We start from the raw sequence: 18,954 nt of genomic DNA on the forward strand, positions 1-18,954 counted from the left end.
GCAGTCCCGTTGCGGGTTTATTGCGCTCAAACGGTGGCGGATGGACCGCAGGGCCGCCATGACCAGATGATACCGGTGACTGCCGACGAGAACCGTCCCGTCCCTCCGACTTCGGGGCGTGACTGTGAATGGCTGTGTGACTGTGAGTGACTGTGTGACTGTGTGACTGTGTGGTTGACTGTGGCTGTGTGCTTGTGATTGTGAGTGACTGTGTGACTGTGAGTGGCTGTGTGACGGTGTGGTTGACTGTGGCTGTGTGCTTGTGACTGTGAGTGGATGTGTGACTGTGACTGTGACTGTGTGACTGTGTGACCATGTGAGTCATATCGCCGGAGCTCAGACCAATTGCTTCTCCAGTCCACACCGTATGGGGCCAAGTCTGAACCATGTGGGTGGGGGGGGGGGGGTCCTCGGTGTCGTACTCTGCACCAGCGACGCACTGCACCATCAACGTGAGCACCTCGGCGATCATATCGGCGTACTCCACGACCCGCAGGACTAAGAGGAAGTTCTCACTCCGCGGCGGCCACTGCTGCTTGAAGAGCTAGCAGGATGAGCGGCGACACGGGGCTCGTCGAGGCGGCTCGGGCTCCTGCTTTGTCTCGTGCGGTTGGAACTGGCGGAGGTGTTCCCAGAGAGTTAGTAGCCGGTAGGGTGACCTGGGCCCGCAGAGTTCTGACCACGCCGACACGACAAGCTCCTCCAGCAGACGATAGTCCCACCAACTCAGAGGGATGACCATTGACCACGTCCCAACGACTGCTGCCCGGCTGCATAGAACTTTCCAACCAAATGCCGCTTTTTTGCTGCACCAGAGTCAACCTGTTGTTTGTACACATGGGAAGCACAGACCATGCCAGTGCACTTTGCTTATGAAGGGCAATTTATCGTCATTAATTGGTGGTATCCGAGTCTTTCTTCATTCAGTAGGCTCTCATGTGCTCTTATGGAGTGTGCGCTGTCCAATTGTCCATCTATGAAAGCATAAATACCTACCTAACGTCATTGCTGTGGGTCGCCATTGGTCTGAGTTCAAGTGGTACGGTGCTTTGGTGTCAGAACGATTTTTTAGCGGCCAATGCAGGCTCTCATGAGCCGTCATTCATGTGCATCAATGCATATTTTATCATCATCATCAATTTATGCCGGCCCCGTAGCTCAGTTGGTTAGAGCGTTGGACTCCGCGTGGTGAGAGCACGCGATCCCGGTTATGACAGTCCGGGTTCGAAGCGCGACGGGCGCTAGACATTTATGGGCCTCCTGACAGGTATGGTTGCGGTTGGTGGCAGGCCGTAGCCGGGCGAAGTCAGCGAGGGGACCGGCCGTGCGCGGCTTTGTGCGCACGTTAAACTTTGGACTCCAAATTCTGCTGCCATAGAATCGGAATTGCGCGATCGGAGGGTTATAGAGGGCAGGGTCATCGCAACAAGCTTCGCTTAGCGGTGGCTCTGTCCTTGTGAATCCTTCCCATCAAAAGGTTCAGACTAAATTTATAAAAAAATCATAATATTTAATGAAATGCATATCAGCTAAGGTAATAGGTAATCCTACCAAAAATATACTTTATATCTGTGATGTAAGTGGGTCAAGAATGAGAAAAGCAAACTACAGGCTGGGATTTGTCATCGCATTTATTGAATTCCACGTTGAACATCATCTGTATGCATGATGACGCTGCCAATCAAAACAATCAAAAATGCTATTGTGCTAATCTAAACAAAATAGAAGCCCATTGACCTGCATTTCACTCGGATGCCTGTTACATTTCGCATATCTCCGAGATCAAGCGCATTGCGATGTTACTTTTCATAACCGGCCGCTACAACTACAAGTATGTAGTTTCTGATCACGTATTTCATCTCGTCAGCCTCTGCAATGAGACGGCATCTCCCCTCCCCACTGCGAGGCATTGTCGACATGAGCGGCGATCGGTGACGGTTTTCGGACGCCAATATAAGGCCGGGACCGGTCGCGTCGGCACAGTAGCCAGTGAGGTCTGTCAGCAGCGCACCGTCCGAACACAGCAGTCACCATGAGAACGGTGAGACCAGGGGCCAGAGGGTGGTGCCGTGCTGGGCATTGGGGAACACGTCCATATACTTAGAGGATGTGCATCTGTGGTGGAAACAAAGAATGACTGTGTGCTGCTAGTTAGCCCGCGCCCCACTGGGGGGGGGGGGGCTATTTATAGCCCCCCTCCCGTTTTTCTTCAATAACTTCCAAACCGCTTGACGGATCGACGCCAAACTCTCAGTACCTTCGGCTGCATCAATTTGACACCTTGTGTCAAAATTTGAACTTCCTAGCTGCCATAGGTCGGCCGGAAATGACGTCAGAGTGACGTCATGTTCGTCCGATTTCGACGCAAAACATTGAACCACGGCAATCGCTCCCAAGAGCTCAGTTTTTAAGCTAGATCCAATTTCTTTGCATGAAAGGACTCAGAATTGACCGCGCTATCAAACTGCTATCTCGGATTTTCAAAATTTTGAAAAGTTTGAAAATTTTATATAATAATATTCAAAGTTTATATTTTTATATTTTTTTCAAAAAGTTTTTGACTTTTCGGAAAAAAACGGAATATATGTGACAAAACGCATGATTATGACTAATTCTAGCAAGTTTTAGCTAAATATCTTCAAAAATGGCCAAGTTATACGCATTATTGCAAAAAATTCACAATTATTAATTTTTCAAATCAATTTTTCAGTACGTATTTGACATCGTACACCAATATAAATGGCACCATCGTGTTTCTGAGCTCAAACTGCATCCAATAGACACCTTTTTTGTTGAAAAATCTCAACTTCAAAATTTGACCTTTTTTGACCTGAAAGTGACCTGACCTAAGCTAAATTCGACTCAAAATGGCCTCGAATGACACAGACGACATCAAATTCGAAATCTATGGCCTAAATGGACCATGAAACATGTGTCACGTGACCGACGCATGATATAATATTTTCGTGACCTGTGATGACCTGACCCTGACCTGAAAATCAAAGTACAAGTTTGGTACCCTCAAGGTATCTAGAGCATCTGCTCACGAGTGTGGAAACCAAAAATGAGCCTGATCTGACTTGTAAGACGGCGGCCAGAGCCCAAAATGTGAACAAGCCAAAGTGCTAATAATTTTTACTTTAACCTGACCTGTGACGTCATCGGTGACCTCGAGGTCAATGAAATTAGGTTTCGCTCGACAGTTTTTCCGGGGCTATCAGACGCCGTTTGAATTTTGACGATCGGCCCAGTAGTTTCGGAGTTAGGAGGGGGGCTATGAATAGCCCCCCCCCCCCAGTAGGGCGTGTTATACACAGACCCCAGTGGGGCGCGGGTTAGTTGGAGAAACCATGGATAAAATAACAGTAGTGTTCATTTCAAACTCAATGGTGTTGGTTATAAGACCATCAGGAACGGTTTAGGTAACTTTCTGGTGGAGGTCAGGTCAAGGTCAGGTAAAAAAGGTCAAATTTCAAAGCTGATATTTTTGCATAAGATGGGTATTGATTCGATGCAGCTCGTCACGGCGAGTCTAATGGTGGTCTGTGGTCTTTGTTTTACGCTACGCGGTCTAGAATTGCTAAAAATTGAGTTGGAAAATTTTACGTCATCATTTTTGAACAGTTTTACGCTCTAACTTGGCCAAAATAGAGGTATCGATCTAAAATTTGGTATCTAAGTAGAAGTTGGTAAGAGCTATCACATCACATATATTCTGTTTGTTTGTTTTTTGCGAAAATCGAAAAACTTTTTGAATCTCTTGGCAATTATGTTTTGTTTCGTTTTTGGCAAAAATGTTCAAATTTTTTCCTTTCAAAATCTAAAAAAATCAAATTTCCGAGATAGCATTTTTTTAGTCCTACTAATTCTACACTTTTTATGTTTTAACCCTATTCCTGGCGGGGGGGGCCTCAGGAGCCCCCCCCTGAGGTTTTTTGGTTATTTCTCCCAAACGCGTTGAGCTAGGAAGCTCAAATTTTCTGACTTTTCCTAAAAGGCTTCTACGCAACATGTCTGAAAATTTTGAGTTGATCTGACCTCAGGTCAGGTCACCAGAGGCGGTTTGGTGACCCTACCTCAGAAAAGTTTGCAATCACGCCAGAGCTAGAGTTTTTGACCGATCAATTTCTTTTCTTCAGGCCTTAGTTAGGGTACCAGTATGTGCAATTTGTATATCTCGGAATTTTGATATCGGTGACCTAAGGTCAGGTCAGTTTCGCGACCTCCCCATTATAAGTCAACGGGGGAAAAATCAACTCCCTGTTTTTACCACTAAAACGGGTCGGAATGGCCCCATATACCATACATGACTTCATATACGATCAACCTTCACTACCTTGAGGTCTGTTTTGCTGTTGGGCAGCTGTGAGGTCATGTGACGTCATCAAAGGTCACCAAAGGTTTTTGGCCAATAACTCCGTACAGGAACAAGATACAGACGCGTGGATGGTCTCATTGTGTTCAGCTCGTCAAGACGCATCGAATGATATACATGATGACCTCGAGGTCACGTGACCTGAGGTCAACCTTTGACCTTGACCTTTCGAGGTCAACATCTATATCATTCGATGCGGATTGACGAGAGAATCACGATGATGCCCTTAGTTTGTTCCTATCTTGACTAATTCGAAAGTTATTCGAGAAAAACTCTCTCCATACCTAGCGCCGCCATTTGGACTTTTTCGACCCCTGTGACGTCATCTTTGACCTGACCTGAAAATGACCTTAGTAAAAATTGTAGATCTTGACCGTGCATATCCGATGCCGTTTACCGTTTGTCGCTGCGATGTGTAGTTTTTGAGATCTGAAGGGGGGGGGGGCGAATCGCCCCCCCCGCCAGTTTCTTGTCCCGGTGGAGCCCGCGAAACCTTTTTTTGGTTCGAAAACGGCAGAACATGACGTCATTCTGACGTCATTTGCTGTAAACCTATCACAGCTTTTGGAATTTTTTTGGTCACAATGTGTAAAATTGATGCCCGGGAGAGTACTGAAAGTTTGGTGACGATCGGCGCAGCGGTTCTGGAGATATATTGCAAAGTCTGGAGGGGGGGGGGGGGGCAAAAAAAAGTCCCACTCCCAGCCGCCTTGTGCCGCCTTTAGTGCCTCGACCTGTTTATATTTGCATGTAAAACAATATTTGCAAACCTTGACCCTCAGATTAGTGAAAATGTGAACAAACGACCTTTGAAAAGGTATAAATTGCCTGCTATGTGTCCTTATCCCTCTATCATTTCACGAGGTGTAAGCCAATAATGTCTAGCTTGGGAACTTTTGGTTTAAAGTGACACCACGTGTCGCTTCGCGCCCAAGGAACCGAGTCAGAGGAAAGCGTAAAAACGAGCCCCTCCCTTTAGCCTCCGGGCGTTATGACCTGACCGTGCTAATCCGGCGCAGGTCAAACTGAGATTTTTTTGTTTAGTAAAAAAAAAACTCCAAAGGTAATAAATGACAACCGTAAAGCGCAATGCACGTATCAAACAGCAATTCTTTCCTCAAAATTCGTCTAATGCAATGCTCCATTCATGTTAGGTGGCAGCGCTTGAATGTCTCGCATTTCTGAAAATGATGGGAGCAATAACCTTTTTGCCATTACCTGCCTAGAAACCACAACTAGCCGAATGAAAGCGGATGAGCCTTCTTTCCGCATCACAAGCCATGTGGCGTGCACATTGAGCTGCTTTGTTTGCCCCGCTGGACAATGGGCGTCAGTTGTCCTCAAAATTCATTGCAGTTTCCCCTGTCAGGGTGAGCTAATGCCTGATCAGAGAGAAATACGGTCCTTTGCGGATACATGACGCTTTATGTGTATAATCATCAGAAGAAAACAACTGATGGTATTTATCCGAAACAAGAACATCTCATCTTCCGCTTCTCAAGTTATATGTGACCTCATATGTAGATTATTTTCGTGCGCAGTACCAGATGCATGTTACATTACGATAGCGCAGGCGTGCGCTACAGGCTTCACTGGACTGACCCGCGCTGCCGTTTCAGACTGTTATCACTGACCGTGCTGCTGGCTCCAGAGTCCAGACTGCTGTGCTGTAGACTGACCCGCGCTGCCAATTCCAGACTGCTTTGCTGAGGACTGATCTGTGCTGCCGCTCCAGACTGCTGTGCTGAGGGCTGATTTGTGCTGTCGATTTCAGACCGTTCTGCTGTGTCTGGTGGCGATGGCCACCGCCCAGTCGGAGAGAGACGCCGAGATTCTCCGCAATGACTTCCAGATCGACCCGGAGGAGGGCACCTATCAGGCCGAGTGAGTTGACGTGACCTGACCTGATCTGACCTGACCTGACCTTCAGCAGGGTACCTAGTAGGCGACAGATTGAAAACAGAAGTCACAACGCACTGATCTAATCGGTACCTGTCTGGTAATTGGGGCACCACCACGTCATCGTGAGTTATACAATATATGTTCATACAGCTGAACTCGGCAGCACCATGGGAAAGCATTACGCTTTTACAGAATGGACGACGGCCGTTTTCACGACGGGTTCTCTGTCGAATACACTTAATTCTCACCAAATCTGCACCTGATCTCTTTGATTACAAATATCTTCATATAATTAATTTATTTCAGTGTTTTGATCGATGATAATGTCTGATGATATGACAAGGCAGGTGTATAAGCAATTAGTGCAACCCTAGCTGAAAGCTACTAAGAAATAGACTTAACCTAATTTGACCAAATCCTCACCAAATCTGCACCTAAGCTACACCACATGTATACCAGATAGCCGTCGTGAAAACGGCTGACTTCATTCTATTGTATCATTCCTGCATAAAGGGCTGAAGTATTTTATTTTGTGAGGCAAGATGGATAAGAGTGTAAGCACCGGTGTGTATTAGTTGGCGTGTCATTTTTCTGTTGCCGATCTCGCGGCGGTGTGGAACCGTCCGACTCCCGACACATGGCTGGTCAGGATGTACTAGCTCTCCTTGGGTTAGTGCCGCCGGCCTCCAGGCCATCGCCGGTAATGATTAATTGGGATTAGAGACCGCAACTCAAGGCTGGCGACGGGCCGACTGGACCTCCGAGTGCAGCTTAATGACATGTCACATGAGTCGAATGAAAGGTGCTGCAGCAAAAATGTTGTGTGCTGTTATAGAGGTTGCTGGCACGTTTTCCAAAATGGAGCGTAATAATCACGCCTGCTGCACAATACACAAAACAAAATTATTGGTTTAAAATGCCAAATTTGTTATGTGTCGCGATTTTCTTTATCGCGGGTACAGTATCGACTAGCGAGTTGTTATTTAACGGCACGAGAGTTTGTTGACCTCAGAAAATTCATCGCAGTTTGAAAGAGAAAGGTTACTTTTCTCGTAGCCGTAGAAGGCTTAACATGTTTGACCACACACATATATGTGTGTGTCGTATATGTGTATATGTGTGTCGTATATCGTATATGTGTGTCGTATGTGTCGTATACGACAAACAAATATTACGAACTTAGTGTCAAATGTAACGTTTAATATACAAGGTTTGTTTATAGACGGTGCGTCAACAATTTGCAAACGCGGTACGAGAACAGTCAAACATGTTAAAACAAATAAGTGATGAAAATATTTAAATGTAAAGATTTGCTCATCTTAAACAAATGTCAAGCTCGCTTGCCTGCGACTGAATACGTGCTAAACGTAAGCTTAACTTAAGTGAGGCTTATTGAGGCGGTTGCAAGACAACCATCACATTGATTGTACGTTTTAATGTTGACATTTAGCTACATGGTAATTTGAGCAAATTGATTAAACTTCAGTCAGAAATAATATACATAATTGATTTGTGATTAACGTAATTCTGATTGAATTGTTTTGGAAACACGATGTCTCCCGACATCAAGCGCAATCGTGCAAGACTTCTAAGCAACTTGACAAGAATCCGACGCAGCGCCTTCGTAATCATCGATGCAAGAGGGAGCCGTACGCAGCTATCGTCGTTGTTGATTGACATGGATAAAGTGCTTCATGCTGTAGAAAACGTCACGGATGAATACGTGAACACGTTGGAATCAGAAGAGGAAAAGGAGCGAGCTCTGAAGTACTGTGAAGATGCGTCTATCCAGCATCAGGAAGCTGTTAGCCGCATCGAAAATTATCTGCGCGAGAGGCAGGGAGACCCCGCATCAGTTGCGACTGGGTCACAAGTTTCAGCGGTATCCACCATGTCACGGCAGGCCCAGGTTAACGCTCAAGTAAAGAGACTGGAAGCCGCACAGCTAGAGCGAAGACTTGAGCAAGAAAGACAAGAACAAGAGCTTCAACGCCAACGTCGCCTTCAAGAGGCGAAAGACGCTCAAGCTGCAGCGGAACTGCAAGCGCAACTGACGATGGCTGTAAAAGATGGCCTAAACTGGGAGAGACGGCACGATTTCAGTGAAGAGTTACCCCAAGCGCCGATGACAATGAATAGCCAGCAGCAAACTGACGAGGACCGTAATCAATCCTCAGCTCAAACAGACTCAGCGAGGCAGCAAGCCGGAGCCAGCGCCTGTGAGGCTGCCGCACCATTGGACCCGGGATTGAACCTCCCTGTCAATCGCCCATCGAATCAGGATCCGTCGCAGCTGTTTGCACAGAGCCTCCCAAGACTGACGCTGTACAAATTCAGCGGTGAACCCGCCGAGTGGCCCAAGTGGTTCGCTCTTTTCAAGTCGCTTGTCCATGACCAAAGGGCGCTGTCAGCAACCGAGAAAATGGCCCATCTGCAATCAGCTGTCACTGGACTCGCACAGCGCACCATAGCTGGTATGATGTACGATGGGGCCCTGTATGCAGACGCCATTCGAGCGCTAGAGGACCGCTTCGGACGAGAGGAGGATGTAGTAGCCGCCAACCTTCAAGCGATGTTTGGATGCCCCTCTCCGACGTACCTGGATCCGGTGTCGCTGGAGAAGTTCCACGCCACTGTGCACTGCGCCGTCACCGTGTTTCAGAAGCTAGGGTATCACGGTGACTTGCACAGCTTTGAGAATCTCAGGAGAGCAGTGGAGAAGCTCCCATCTGAGCTAAAGCGCGACTGGGGAGAGCACGTGATGGACATTGAGCCCGCGAGGCCCAGCCTCATACAGTTTGACACGTGGCTTCCGAGGCAAGTAAGGGTTGCACTGAACTATGCGGCAGTGTCTAAAGGAGCCAAGAGGGTCACCGAGAGAAGACGACCACAGATCAGCGACGAACGTAGCTCAGCCATGCAGAGAACAGCTCTCGTCACTAATGCAGAAACTTCCAGGCGATATCCGTGCATTTGTTGCGATGAAAAACACCAGCTGACGGCTTGTCCAGTGTTCCTGGAGAAGACGGCCGATGAGAGGGCGACTTTAGTAGCTAGTGCCAGGCTCTGCTTTTTCTGTCTGAAAAGGAACCATGCAGTAAAAAATTGCAAGTTCGCTAAGTCCTGCGGCATGGATGGATGTAGACTGCGCCATCACAGGCTTCTGCACGGAAGTAAGCCGATCAAGCGCGATTCGACAAGTTTTACCAACGAGAAAGCTACAGATAGTGGCAGCAGCGCGACCGCCCGGGTAGTGGCCAGCTCAGGAGAGCGAGACCAGAGAACTACCCTTCTGCAGCTCGTCCCAGTCACGGTACTGGGAACCGATGGAAAACAGAAGACAGTATGTGCACTGATCGACCCTGGCTCGCAGACTTCGCTGTGTTGCGAAGATGTGCTTGAAGACCTCGGACTGTCAGGTGAAAGCCAGCTGCTTCGCTTGCAGAACGTGGAAGGCTGTGGGCCGGCGCAACACACCAAGCGATTGCAGCTGAAGGTGCTGTCGGCTGACAACGGTAGCATTATCACAGTTCCAGAAGTGTTTTCTGTGAAAGATATCAAAGTGACGGTGCCACAAGTAAAGAAGCGCTCAAGTTGGAAGCATTTGCAGGACGTGCAGCTTCCCAACTGTGATGGCAAAGTTGAGCTACTGCTTGGTGCTAACGTTCTCGAAGCCATTCTTCAGCTCGAAGTGAGAGTGGGCAAGCCCGGTCAGCCCACCGGCATTCGCACTGCGTTTGGATGGACGCTTACCGGAACAGTAGCTGATTTGGTACCTGGACACCTCCGAAACGTCCTCTTTCAGTCAGCTCTCATAGACAAAGATGACACCTGTCTTCAGGATTGGTGGACGACTGAATCGTTCGGAACCAAGTTTGAGGGCTCATCGCGGTCACAAGAAGATGACCGTGCTGAGAAGATGATAGAGAACACGATCTGTAACCACGGGGATCGATATGAAGTTGGACTACTCTGGCGGTCAGACGAAGTTCAGATGATGGGCTATGTCGCCAATAACCACGCAAGAAAGGTAACAACAGAAGAACAGGCAAAGCACTGCCCGAAACGTTGGATTCTCCCTCATCATGCAGTGGTGAACCCAGCGAAACCAAAGGTCAGAGTCGTATTCGACGCTGCAGCTCAGTGGTGCGACATGTCACTCAATGAAGCACTGATGACGGGACCAGATTTGCTCCAAAATCTGGTAGGAGTGTTGATTCGATTCCGTGAAGAACACATAGCACTGGTAGCAGATGTGGAACAGATGTTCCACCAGGTCAAGGTCCGCGAAGAAGATCAACCTGCCCTCAGCTTCCTTTGGAGGAATATGGACAAGACAAGGCCTCCGGACATGTATCAGATGAAGGTTGTTATCTTTGGAGCCAAGTGTAGCCCCACCTTGGCGAACTTCGTTCTGCGCAGAACAGCTGAAGATCACGTGACCGAAAATGCGGAGTCACGTGAAGCTGCCAAAGCAGTGACAAGAAATTTCTACATGGACGACTTTTTGAAGTCGGAAAAGAGCGTGTCCAAGGCGAAGACAATGCAGAAAGAAATAACGAGTCTGGTGGCCAAGGGTGGATTCCACTTAACCAAGTGGATGAGCAACAGCTCGGACGTCTTGATGAGTATCTCAGCAGAAGAGCGAAGCTCAAGCAAACTGGACCTGTCATGCCTCGGACAAGCTGAACAGCGTGCCCTGGGCTGCTTCTGGAGTCCAGAGGAAGACGTCTTGTGTGTGAAATCTCGTGAAGTCGACGCAGCAGCGAGCAAGCGCGGAGTCTTACGGCGACTCTCAATGGTGTTCGACCCTCTGGGTATCGTCTCACCATTCCTGCTCAGAGCAAAGCTGCTCGTCCAACGTCTGTGGACCCTGCGATGCAGCTGGGACGAGCCGCTGACTGGCGAGGAGCTGGTGGTGTGGAAACAATGGTTGTCAGAGCTGCCGCTGTTACAAGAAATCAAGGTTCCACGCTGCCTGAAGTCACAGCTGCCGATCGGGGCCACCGTACGCGCAGTAGAGCTGCATGTTTTCTGCGACGCGTCAGAAAACGCCTTCGGCTCGGTCGCGTATCTGAGGATGATCACTGAGAATGGAGAGGTTTCAACAGCATTCGTTATGTCTCGGACCCGCCTGGCTCCGCTGAAACAGTTGACAATCGTAAGACTCGAGCTACAAGCTGCAGTTCTCGGTGTAAGGCTAGCCAGCTTCATCAAACGAGAGCTAAGCTACACGGTCTCCGAGACAGTCTACTGGACGGACAGCCAAGTGGTTCTTAAGTACATTGGCAACGAGAGCCGGAGATATCATACATTCGTAGCCAATCGGATTGCAGAGATACATGATTTGTCTCGCCCAGCCCAGTGGAGACACGTGCCAGGTCATCAGAATCCAGCTGACGTTTGTTCACGTGGAGCGTCAGCTGCTGAGTTACAGACTGATGCTATCTGGTGGACAGGACCGGAGTTTCTGTCCAGGGACCGAGAATATTGGCTCTCAGAAGAAGTAGAGCAGCCGCTGAGCTCCGATGACCCAGAGATCAAGAAGCCGAAGAAGGTGGTATTGGCTACTCAGCTCAGGTCGGATCGACTGCTGGATCCTGCTCGATATTCTTCCTGGCTGCGGTATAAGCGCGTATTCGCCTGGATCATGCGTTTTGTGAACAATCTGAGGCAAAAAACGACTGGCGGAGACAGAGTAGGGGGGCCACTACTTGTCCCTGAGATACAAGCGGCTGAAGCAAACATACTGAAGGAGTCACAGCGTATAACCTATGACGTGGAGCTGAAGCAGATCAAAAAAGGCTCACTTGTTTCAGCAGAGAGCGAGCTCGCACAGCTATCGCCGTTCCTGGATGGATCGGGTCTCCTGAGAGCTGGTGGCCGTCTCCAGAACGCACCTTTGCCGGAGACGTCTTGCCATCCTGTCATCATCGGAAGAGATGATGATATCATCCGTTTGATCGTCTCTGACGCGCATGGACGTTTGCTCCATGCTGGACTCGAACACACTTTAGCGGACGTCCGAGCAAGCTACTGGCTGTCTAAAGCACGATCAGCCGTGAAAAGGATTCTGCACAAGTGCCCTTTCTGTCGGAACAGGAGAGCGAACCCGCAACCACCGAAGATGGCAGCACTGCCGGAAGACCGATTTGATATGTCACGCCCATTCGCGTGTGTCGGCCTCGACTTCTTCGGTCCTCTCACTGTCAGAAACTTCCGACGGACTGGAAAGCGGTATGTTCTTCTCATCACATGCCTGACAACAAGAGCCATACACCTTGAGCTGGCAAACTCCTTGGACGCAGACTGTTTTCTGATGGCGCTGAGGCGGTTCATAGCTCGGCGAGGTGCCAAGCCGCGAGTGATTTGGAGTGACAACGGCACAAACCTGACAGCAGGAGAAAAGGAAATCCGTGAGAGCTTACAGGTGTGGAATCAAGCTCAAATGACCGACCTGCTCAGTCAGAGGCAGATAGAGTGGAAGTTTCTGCCACCGTCAGCGAGCCACATGGGTGGAGTCTGGGAGAAACTAGTGGCCTCCACAAAACGCGCGCTCCGAGTAGCACTGGGAAACAGTTGCGTGACAGACGACGTGCTACAGACGGTGCTGACTGAGATTGAGTTCGTCCTGAACAGCCGTCCGATCACGTATGTGAGTTCCGACATCAGCGACGAGGAACCACTGACACCCAACCATTTTCTGGTGGGCCGGCCTGAAGCGGCACTGCCGCCCGGTGTCTTTACTGACCATGATGCTTTTGGCCGGAAGAAATGGCGCCATGTGCAGGCGCTCACAGATCACTTCTGGCGCAGGTGGCAGAGGGAGTATCTGCCACTTCTGCTCAAGCGGAGGAAATGGCTGTCGGATAGAAGGAATGTTCAGGTAGGAGATGTCGTTCTCATCATTGACGGAAGATCTCCCCGCGGATTCTGGCCGCTTGCACGAGTGCGCAAAGTCTTCCCAAGCTCTGATCACTGAAAACACGATTTACACCCCATTGACACCTTAAGTTGGGATTACACCCACTTTACACCAGATATGCACCAGAAGTACGCCAACCTGATGCCCATTATACACCGTTGTTAGTCCCTGTTTGCACCCATGAACCTTTTTAACACCGCTCATACACCGATCCGCTAAATATACCATCAACACACCAGGCGAACACCCTCGTTGAAACACCATCTGTACACCTGGGTGATGCCCAGATCGGGGTGTAATAAGGGAATAGATTGGGACAAGAACTTTCTGTAAACACCCTTTTTACACTATACGAACACCATCGTTGAAACACCATCTGTACACCATATGGCGATGCCCAGATCGGGGTGTAATAAGGGAATATATCGGGATAAGAACTTTCTGGAAATACTCCTTTTACACTATACGAACACCATCGTTGAAACACCATCTGTACACCTAGGGCGGCGATGCCCAGATCGGGGTGTAATAAGGGAATAGATCGGGATAAGAACTTTCTGGAACCACCCTTTTTACACTATACGAACACCATCGTTGAAACACCATCTGTACACCATATGGCGATGCCCAGATCGGGGTGTAATAAGGGAATAGATCGGGATAAGAACTTTCTGGAAACACCCCTTTTACACTCATTGAGCAAGGAAGCAACGCCATTTTGCAACGCCGTTTTTCGCGCGCTTTCTAACGGCTGCCGACATGACGTCAGCGCGGCCGACCAATGGGAAGCGGCCTAGGCCCCTGCGCGGGCCCTCGGCCGCCGTTAACGGCTCAGTTTCGCCGTGACCGCGACTCAGGACGCTCCGACGAGGGGAGCGTCCCAAGTGCTAGGTGGTGAAAAGTGAAAACCTCTATTAAGTGGGCTGTGAGTGCGGAGTGCGACTCAGGATTTCCCTCTGGCCTAGCGGGACGCACCACGGTGCCTACCCGCGGCCAGATTCTGCCCTTCCAAGGAGCGGATGGGCAACAACCGCCCAGGTACGCCCTCCACATCGCGCCAACGACTCTCAGCAGCCGACACGCCGTCGAGGAACACCAGCAGCCAGGTGGCTCGCCAGCTACAGCTCGAGCTGGATCGATCCGAAGGCGGTGCCGGGGGCACGAGGCCCACCCAGCCGGTGCTTCTGGGTGACGACCAGCTGGAACAGCTCGCCCGCCGATTGGCGACTCTTTAACAGCCGCCCCGGCCGGGCCGCGCTGCCCAGCCATCGCAACCAGACTCGACACCTCGGCCGGGTTCGGCTTCTCAGCGCCCCATGGACGGCCCACCTCCGCTGGTGCTCCCGCCACCCGAGTTGAACCAGCAGTGGCGGAACTACCTCTCTCAACAGAGGCTTATGAACGAGAACTATCAAACAAGGGACCGCCAAGAAATCAGAGTGCTACTCCTAGCCACTGAGCGGCCCCCGGCCGACATCCAAGACCAGCAGTTCCTTCAAGATAGACTGAAACTGTTCGTCATAGTCGGCCACCGCGGCTGGGCGGCCGCGCTAAGTTTCGTATGCGCTAAGTTTCGTTATGCGTTTCGTTTTAAGTTTCGTTGTAATAAATGTTGCACCAGCTGGCTGACTTTGGTGACGGGTCTGCGAATGAAAAAGGTGGGGAGCGGTGGTGTTGGGGAGCGGTGCATGGATGGTGCTAGCCGGGTGTACCGTGGGTGCTAGGGGAGTGTAGAACAGGAGTAAAATGGGTGCAAAGAGGGTGTAGAACAGGAGTAGAATGGGTGCAAAGAGGGTGTAGAACAGGAGTAAAATGGGTGCAAAGGGGGGTGTAGAACAGGAGAAATATGGGTGCAAAGGGGATGTACAACAGGAGTAAAATAGGTGCAAAGGGAGTGTAGAACAGGAGTAAAATGGGTGCAAAGTGGTGTAGCACAAGAGTAAAAAGAGTGCACATAAGGTGCAAAGGTGTCATAAAGCTGGTTCAGGGGGTGTAAACCCGGTGCAAGTGGGTATGATACGGGTGTCATATAGGTTTACTGGTGGCGTTAAAAGGGTGCAAGAGGGGTGTATGAACGGTGTTCGACAGGTGTACAGGTTGTATGTTTGGTGTTTCGATAGGGTTAAGATGGTGTTCTTCTGGTCTAAGTAGGGCGTAAAGTGGGTATCGTTTTAGACCACACCCCATTTACACCAAAAAAGGAATCATTTGAGTTTTGAGTGATGGGAGATTGCGAACGGTGGAGGTCAAGACGACGGGAGGTCACGTGCACCGCAGGCCGGTGAGCAAGATATGCTTCTTAGAGGAGTGCCCAACGTGACTGCATACGTGACTGACATACATGAAGACTCAAGCTTGTTCGTGAAACAATGGTACCCTCCAGAATGAGCTACAGTGCTAGTGTGTTGTAGTGTTCCCCTGCGAGCGAACACTGGGGGGAGTGTCGCGATTTTCTTTATCGCGGGTACAGTATCGACTAGCGAGTTGTTATTTAACGGCACGAGAGTTTGTTGACCTCAGAAAATTCATCGCAGTTTGAAAGAGAAAGGTTACTTTTCTCGTAGCCGTAGAAGGCTTAACCCTATTCCTGGCGGGGGGGGGCTCAGGAGCCCCCCCTGAGGTTTTTTGGTTATTTCTCCCAAACGCGTTGAGCTAGGAAGCTCAAATTTTCTGACTTTTCCTATAAGGCTTCTACGCAACATGTCTGAAAATTTTGAGTTGATCTGACCTCAGGTCAGGTCACCAGAGGCGGTTTGGTGACCCTACCTCAGAAAAGTTTGCAATCACGCCAGAGCTAGAGTTTTTGACCGATCAATTTCTTCTCTTCAGGCTTTAGTTAGGGTACCAGTATGTGCAATTTGTATATCTCGGAATTTTGATATCGGTGACCTAAGGTCAGGTCAATTTCGCGACCTCCCCATTATAAGTCAATGGGGGAAAAATCAACTCCCTGTTTTTACCACTAAAACGGGTCGGAATGGCCCCATATACCATACATGACTTCATATACGATCAACCTTCACTACCTTGAGGTCTGTTTTGCTGTTGGGCAGCTGTGAGGTCATGTGACGTCATCAAAGGTCACCAAAGGTTTTTGGCCAATAACTCCGTACAGGAACAAGATACAGACGCGTGGATGGTCTCATTGTGTTCAGCTCGTCAAGACGCATCGAATGATATACATGATGACCTCGAGGTCACGTGACCTGAGGTCAACCTTTGACCTTGACCTTTCGAGGTCAACATATATATCATTCGATGCGGATTGACGAGAGGATCACGATGATGCCCTTAGTTTGTTTCTATCTTGACTAATTCTAAAGTTATTCGAGAAAAACTCTCTCCATATCTAGCGCCGCCATTTTGACTTTTTCGACCCCTGTGACGTCATCTTTGACCTGACCTGAAAATGACCTTTGTAAAAATTGTAGACCTTGTCCATGCGTATCCGATGCCGTTTACCGCTTGTCGCTATCTTGCTTCGTTCTCGAGATCTCAGGGGGGGGGCCGAATCGCCCCCCCCGCCAGTTTCTTGTCCCGGCGGAGCCCGCCAGGAATAGGGTTAACATGTTTGACCACACACATACGACAAACAAATATTACGAACTTAGTGTCAAATGTAACGTTTAATATACAAGGTTTGTTTATAGACGGTGCGTCAACAATTTGCAAACGCGGTACGAGAACATTTTTCATTCAGACCATTTCACGACTACATAGCTTGACATGTACTAGATAACTAGAGGATATTGGAGTCCCATTTTGTTATAGCTTATCGTCGTTATTGGTGTGCACTCAGACATTCGAAGCATTCGTGACTCAAGGATCAGAAATGTGCAGTCAGTGCCTCGGCAGCCAGTCAACACTCAGCAGCATATCTATTATCTACAGTCAGTGCCTCGGCCCATAAAATTAGTCACGTTGTATCTAAAACTGAACAGGATCCACATGAACAAAGTATGTCATTAAAGACATCTAAAAATATAGGTTGATTTGTCATCAGTAAACTGAATGAGGCTTCTGTTTTTCGCAAATATACCAATACAGGTTGCAGGAGATATTAGCCGTTTTGACGACGGCCATCTGGCACACATTTGGTGCACATCTGGTACAGGTTAGGTGCAGATTTGGTCAAATCAGGTTCAGTGTGTCTCTTAGCAGCTATCAGCTAGGGTTGCACTAATTGCTTATATGCCTGCTTTGTCATATCATCAGAGAGCATCATCGATTAAAACACTGAAATGTATTCATAAAATGAAGATATTTGCTGTAAAAGATATTGGGTGCAGATTTGGTCAAATCAGGTGCATTCGCCGGATAGCCCGTCGTGAAAACGGCTAGTATCTAGTAATTATGTAGGTTATGTAGAGGGGTGCTTTACATAAACCTTCCCATCCGCTTCAGTGAAAATCCATTTTTGCAGCCTTGCATTGCAATGACGAGAACACAATCGATTGTAACAAAAAGAAATAGAGACCGTCTACATTTCGACACCCAAAAATTTGACCTGTATCAACCAATTTCGGAAAGCTGGAAGTGTTCGTCACCACCGTTATCCTATTGTTACAGTATGGAGACGTCGAACAACATTCGGATGCGGTCCAGCGGCATATCGTACAAGGGTGACCAGCCCGAGACGGGGTCTGTCTACGTCGAGGGCGAGTCGTCCTGGATCACACCCGAGGGCAAGACGGTGCTACTCAAATACACCAGCGACGAGGGCGGCTACGTACCGGTGGTGTCCATCTCGTGATCCGGGGACCGGCCGTGGCGTCCATCTCGTGATCCGGGGACCGGCCGGGGTTTGAATCTCGTGATCCGGGGGCCGGCGGCCACTGAAGCTGTGGCGTCCATCTCGTGATCCGGGCGCGGACATCCGCTGCTCCCTGGAAGGCGTCTGTCCAGCCTTGCTCGCGTGATAGCCGAGGAGCCGACGCGGCGGTTTCCTGTTCGTAATCCCTGATGATGTCACACATGTGAATAAGACTATCGTGTATCGGTGAGCCCACTGTTTTCGAAAATGGTGTAACAAATATATTGAGCTTCTGTTTTATATGAATCCAAGCGTTTCTTTTATACACATTACAGTTTAGTTACACACTTTTCAAGATTGTTAGTTGTTTTCAACCTTCATGCACACGTGTGTAGTTACGTACTACGTGTACGTTTCGTTAAAACTTGAGAAAAAATACATTAGTAAAGCCACACACCTTTTGCTTGCTATGATTTTTTTCTCTTTTTAAAACTATAAAAATGCATCTTTATTTTCAATAATAATATTTCTAGTTTTCAAAATTCGTCTCATCGCTGGGCTTATGTTAACCCTCGCCGGCACAGGGAGGAGGGGGGGTTGATGCACCCTTCCTAAGGTTTTTCGCGAATAACTTGCGTAAAAAGCGGCCGATCGCGACGAATTTTTCAGTACCCTCGCATTGATCAATTTTACACCTACCCTGACAATTGCATGACCCTGACCCAAATGACCTTTGACCTGTGACCTCTTTTCCGAGACCATATTTGGCCGGAATAGCGATTCGGCGTAGGTATGTCGGCTCGCATTAGCCGCGCGTTTACAAGCTTTTCGTGGTTTCAAACGTTCAAACATGTGACTTGATGTTACTCCCATACATTAGGGTGGGTGTCAAGGTCACCTGAAGGTCAGATCAGGTCATTGACCTTTGGTGACCTCGGGTGACCTCGGTTCACTTTTTCGAGTTTTACATGTTTCTAGGATAGTTTTTGGAGCTGAATT

The 18,954-nt window shown here is 48.9% G+C and overlaps 1 protein-coding gene across 1 annotated transcript; it reads left to right on the forward strand.

Annotated features, from left to right (window-relative positions):
• The first annotated feature begins 1,876 nt into the window (after positions 1-1,876).
• On the forward strand, positions 1,877-18,258 carry LOC122389482 (larval cuticle protein 9-like). The gene is made up of 3 exons (XM_043381594.1): positions 1,877-2,041; positions 6,150-6,259; positions 17,772-18,258. Exons 1-3 carry the CDS (start codon positions 2,033-2,035, stop codon positions 17,953-17,955), a joined length of 303 nt encoding a protein of 100 aa, XP_043237529.1. The 5' UTR covers positions 1,877-2,032; the 3' UTR covers positions 17,956-18,258.
• Positions 18,259-18,954: the final 696 nt, after the last annotated feature.

The sequence above is a fragment of the Amphibalanus amphitrite genome, unplaced genomic scaffold (genome assembly GCF_019059575.1).
Source record: "Amphibalanus amphitrite isolate SeventyFive unplaced genomic scaffold, NRLGWU_Aamphi_draft 000359F_arrow, whole genome shotgun sequence".
NCBI lineage: Eukaryota > Metazoa > Arthropoda > Thecostraca > Balanomorpha > Balanidae > Amphibalanus > Amphibalanus amphitrite.

Excerpts from the sequence above, each read along its gene's own strand:
- LOC122389482 (XM_043381594.1), top strand. Across the intron at positions 6,260-17,771 it reads GAGGGCACCTATCAGGCCGA|TATGGAGACGTCGAACAACA; the intron begins GTGAGTTGACGT and ends CTATTGTTACAG.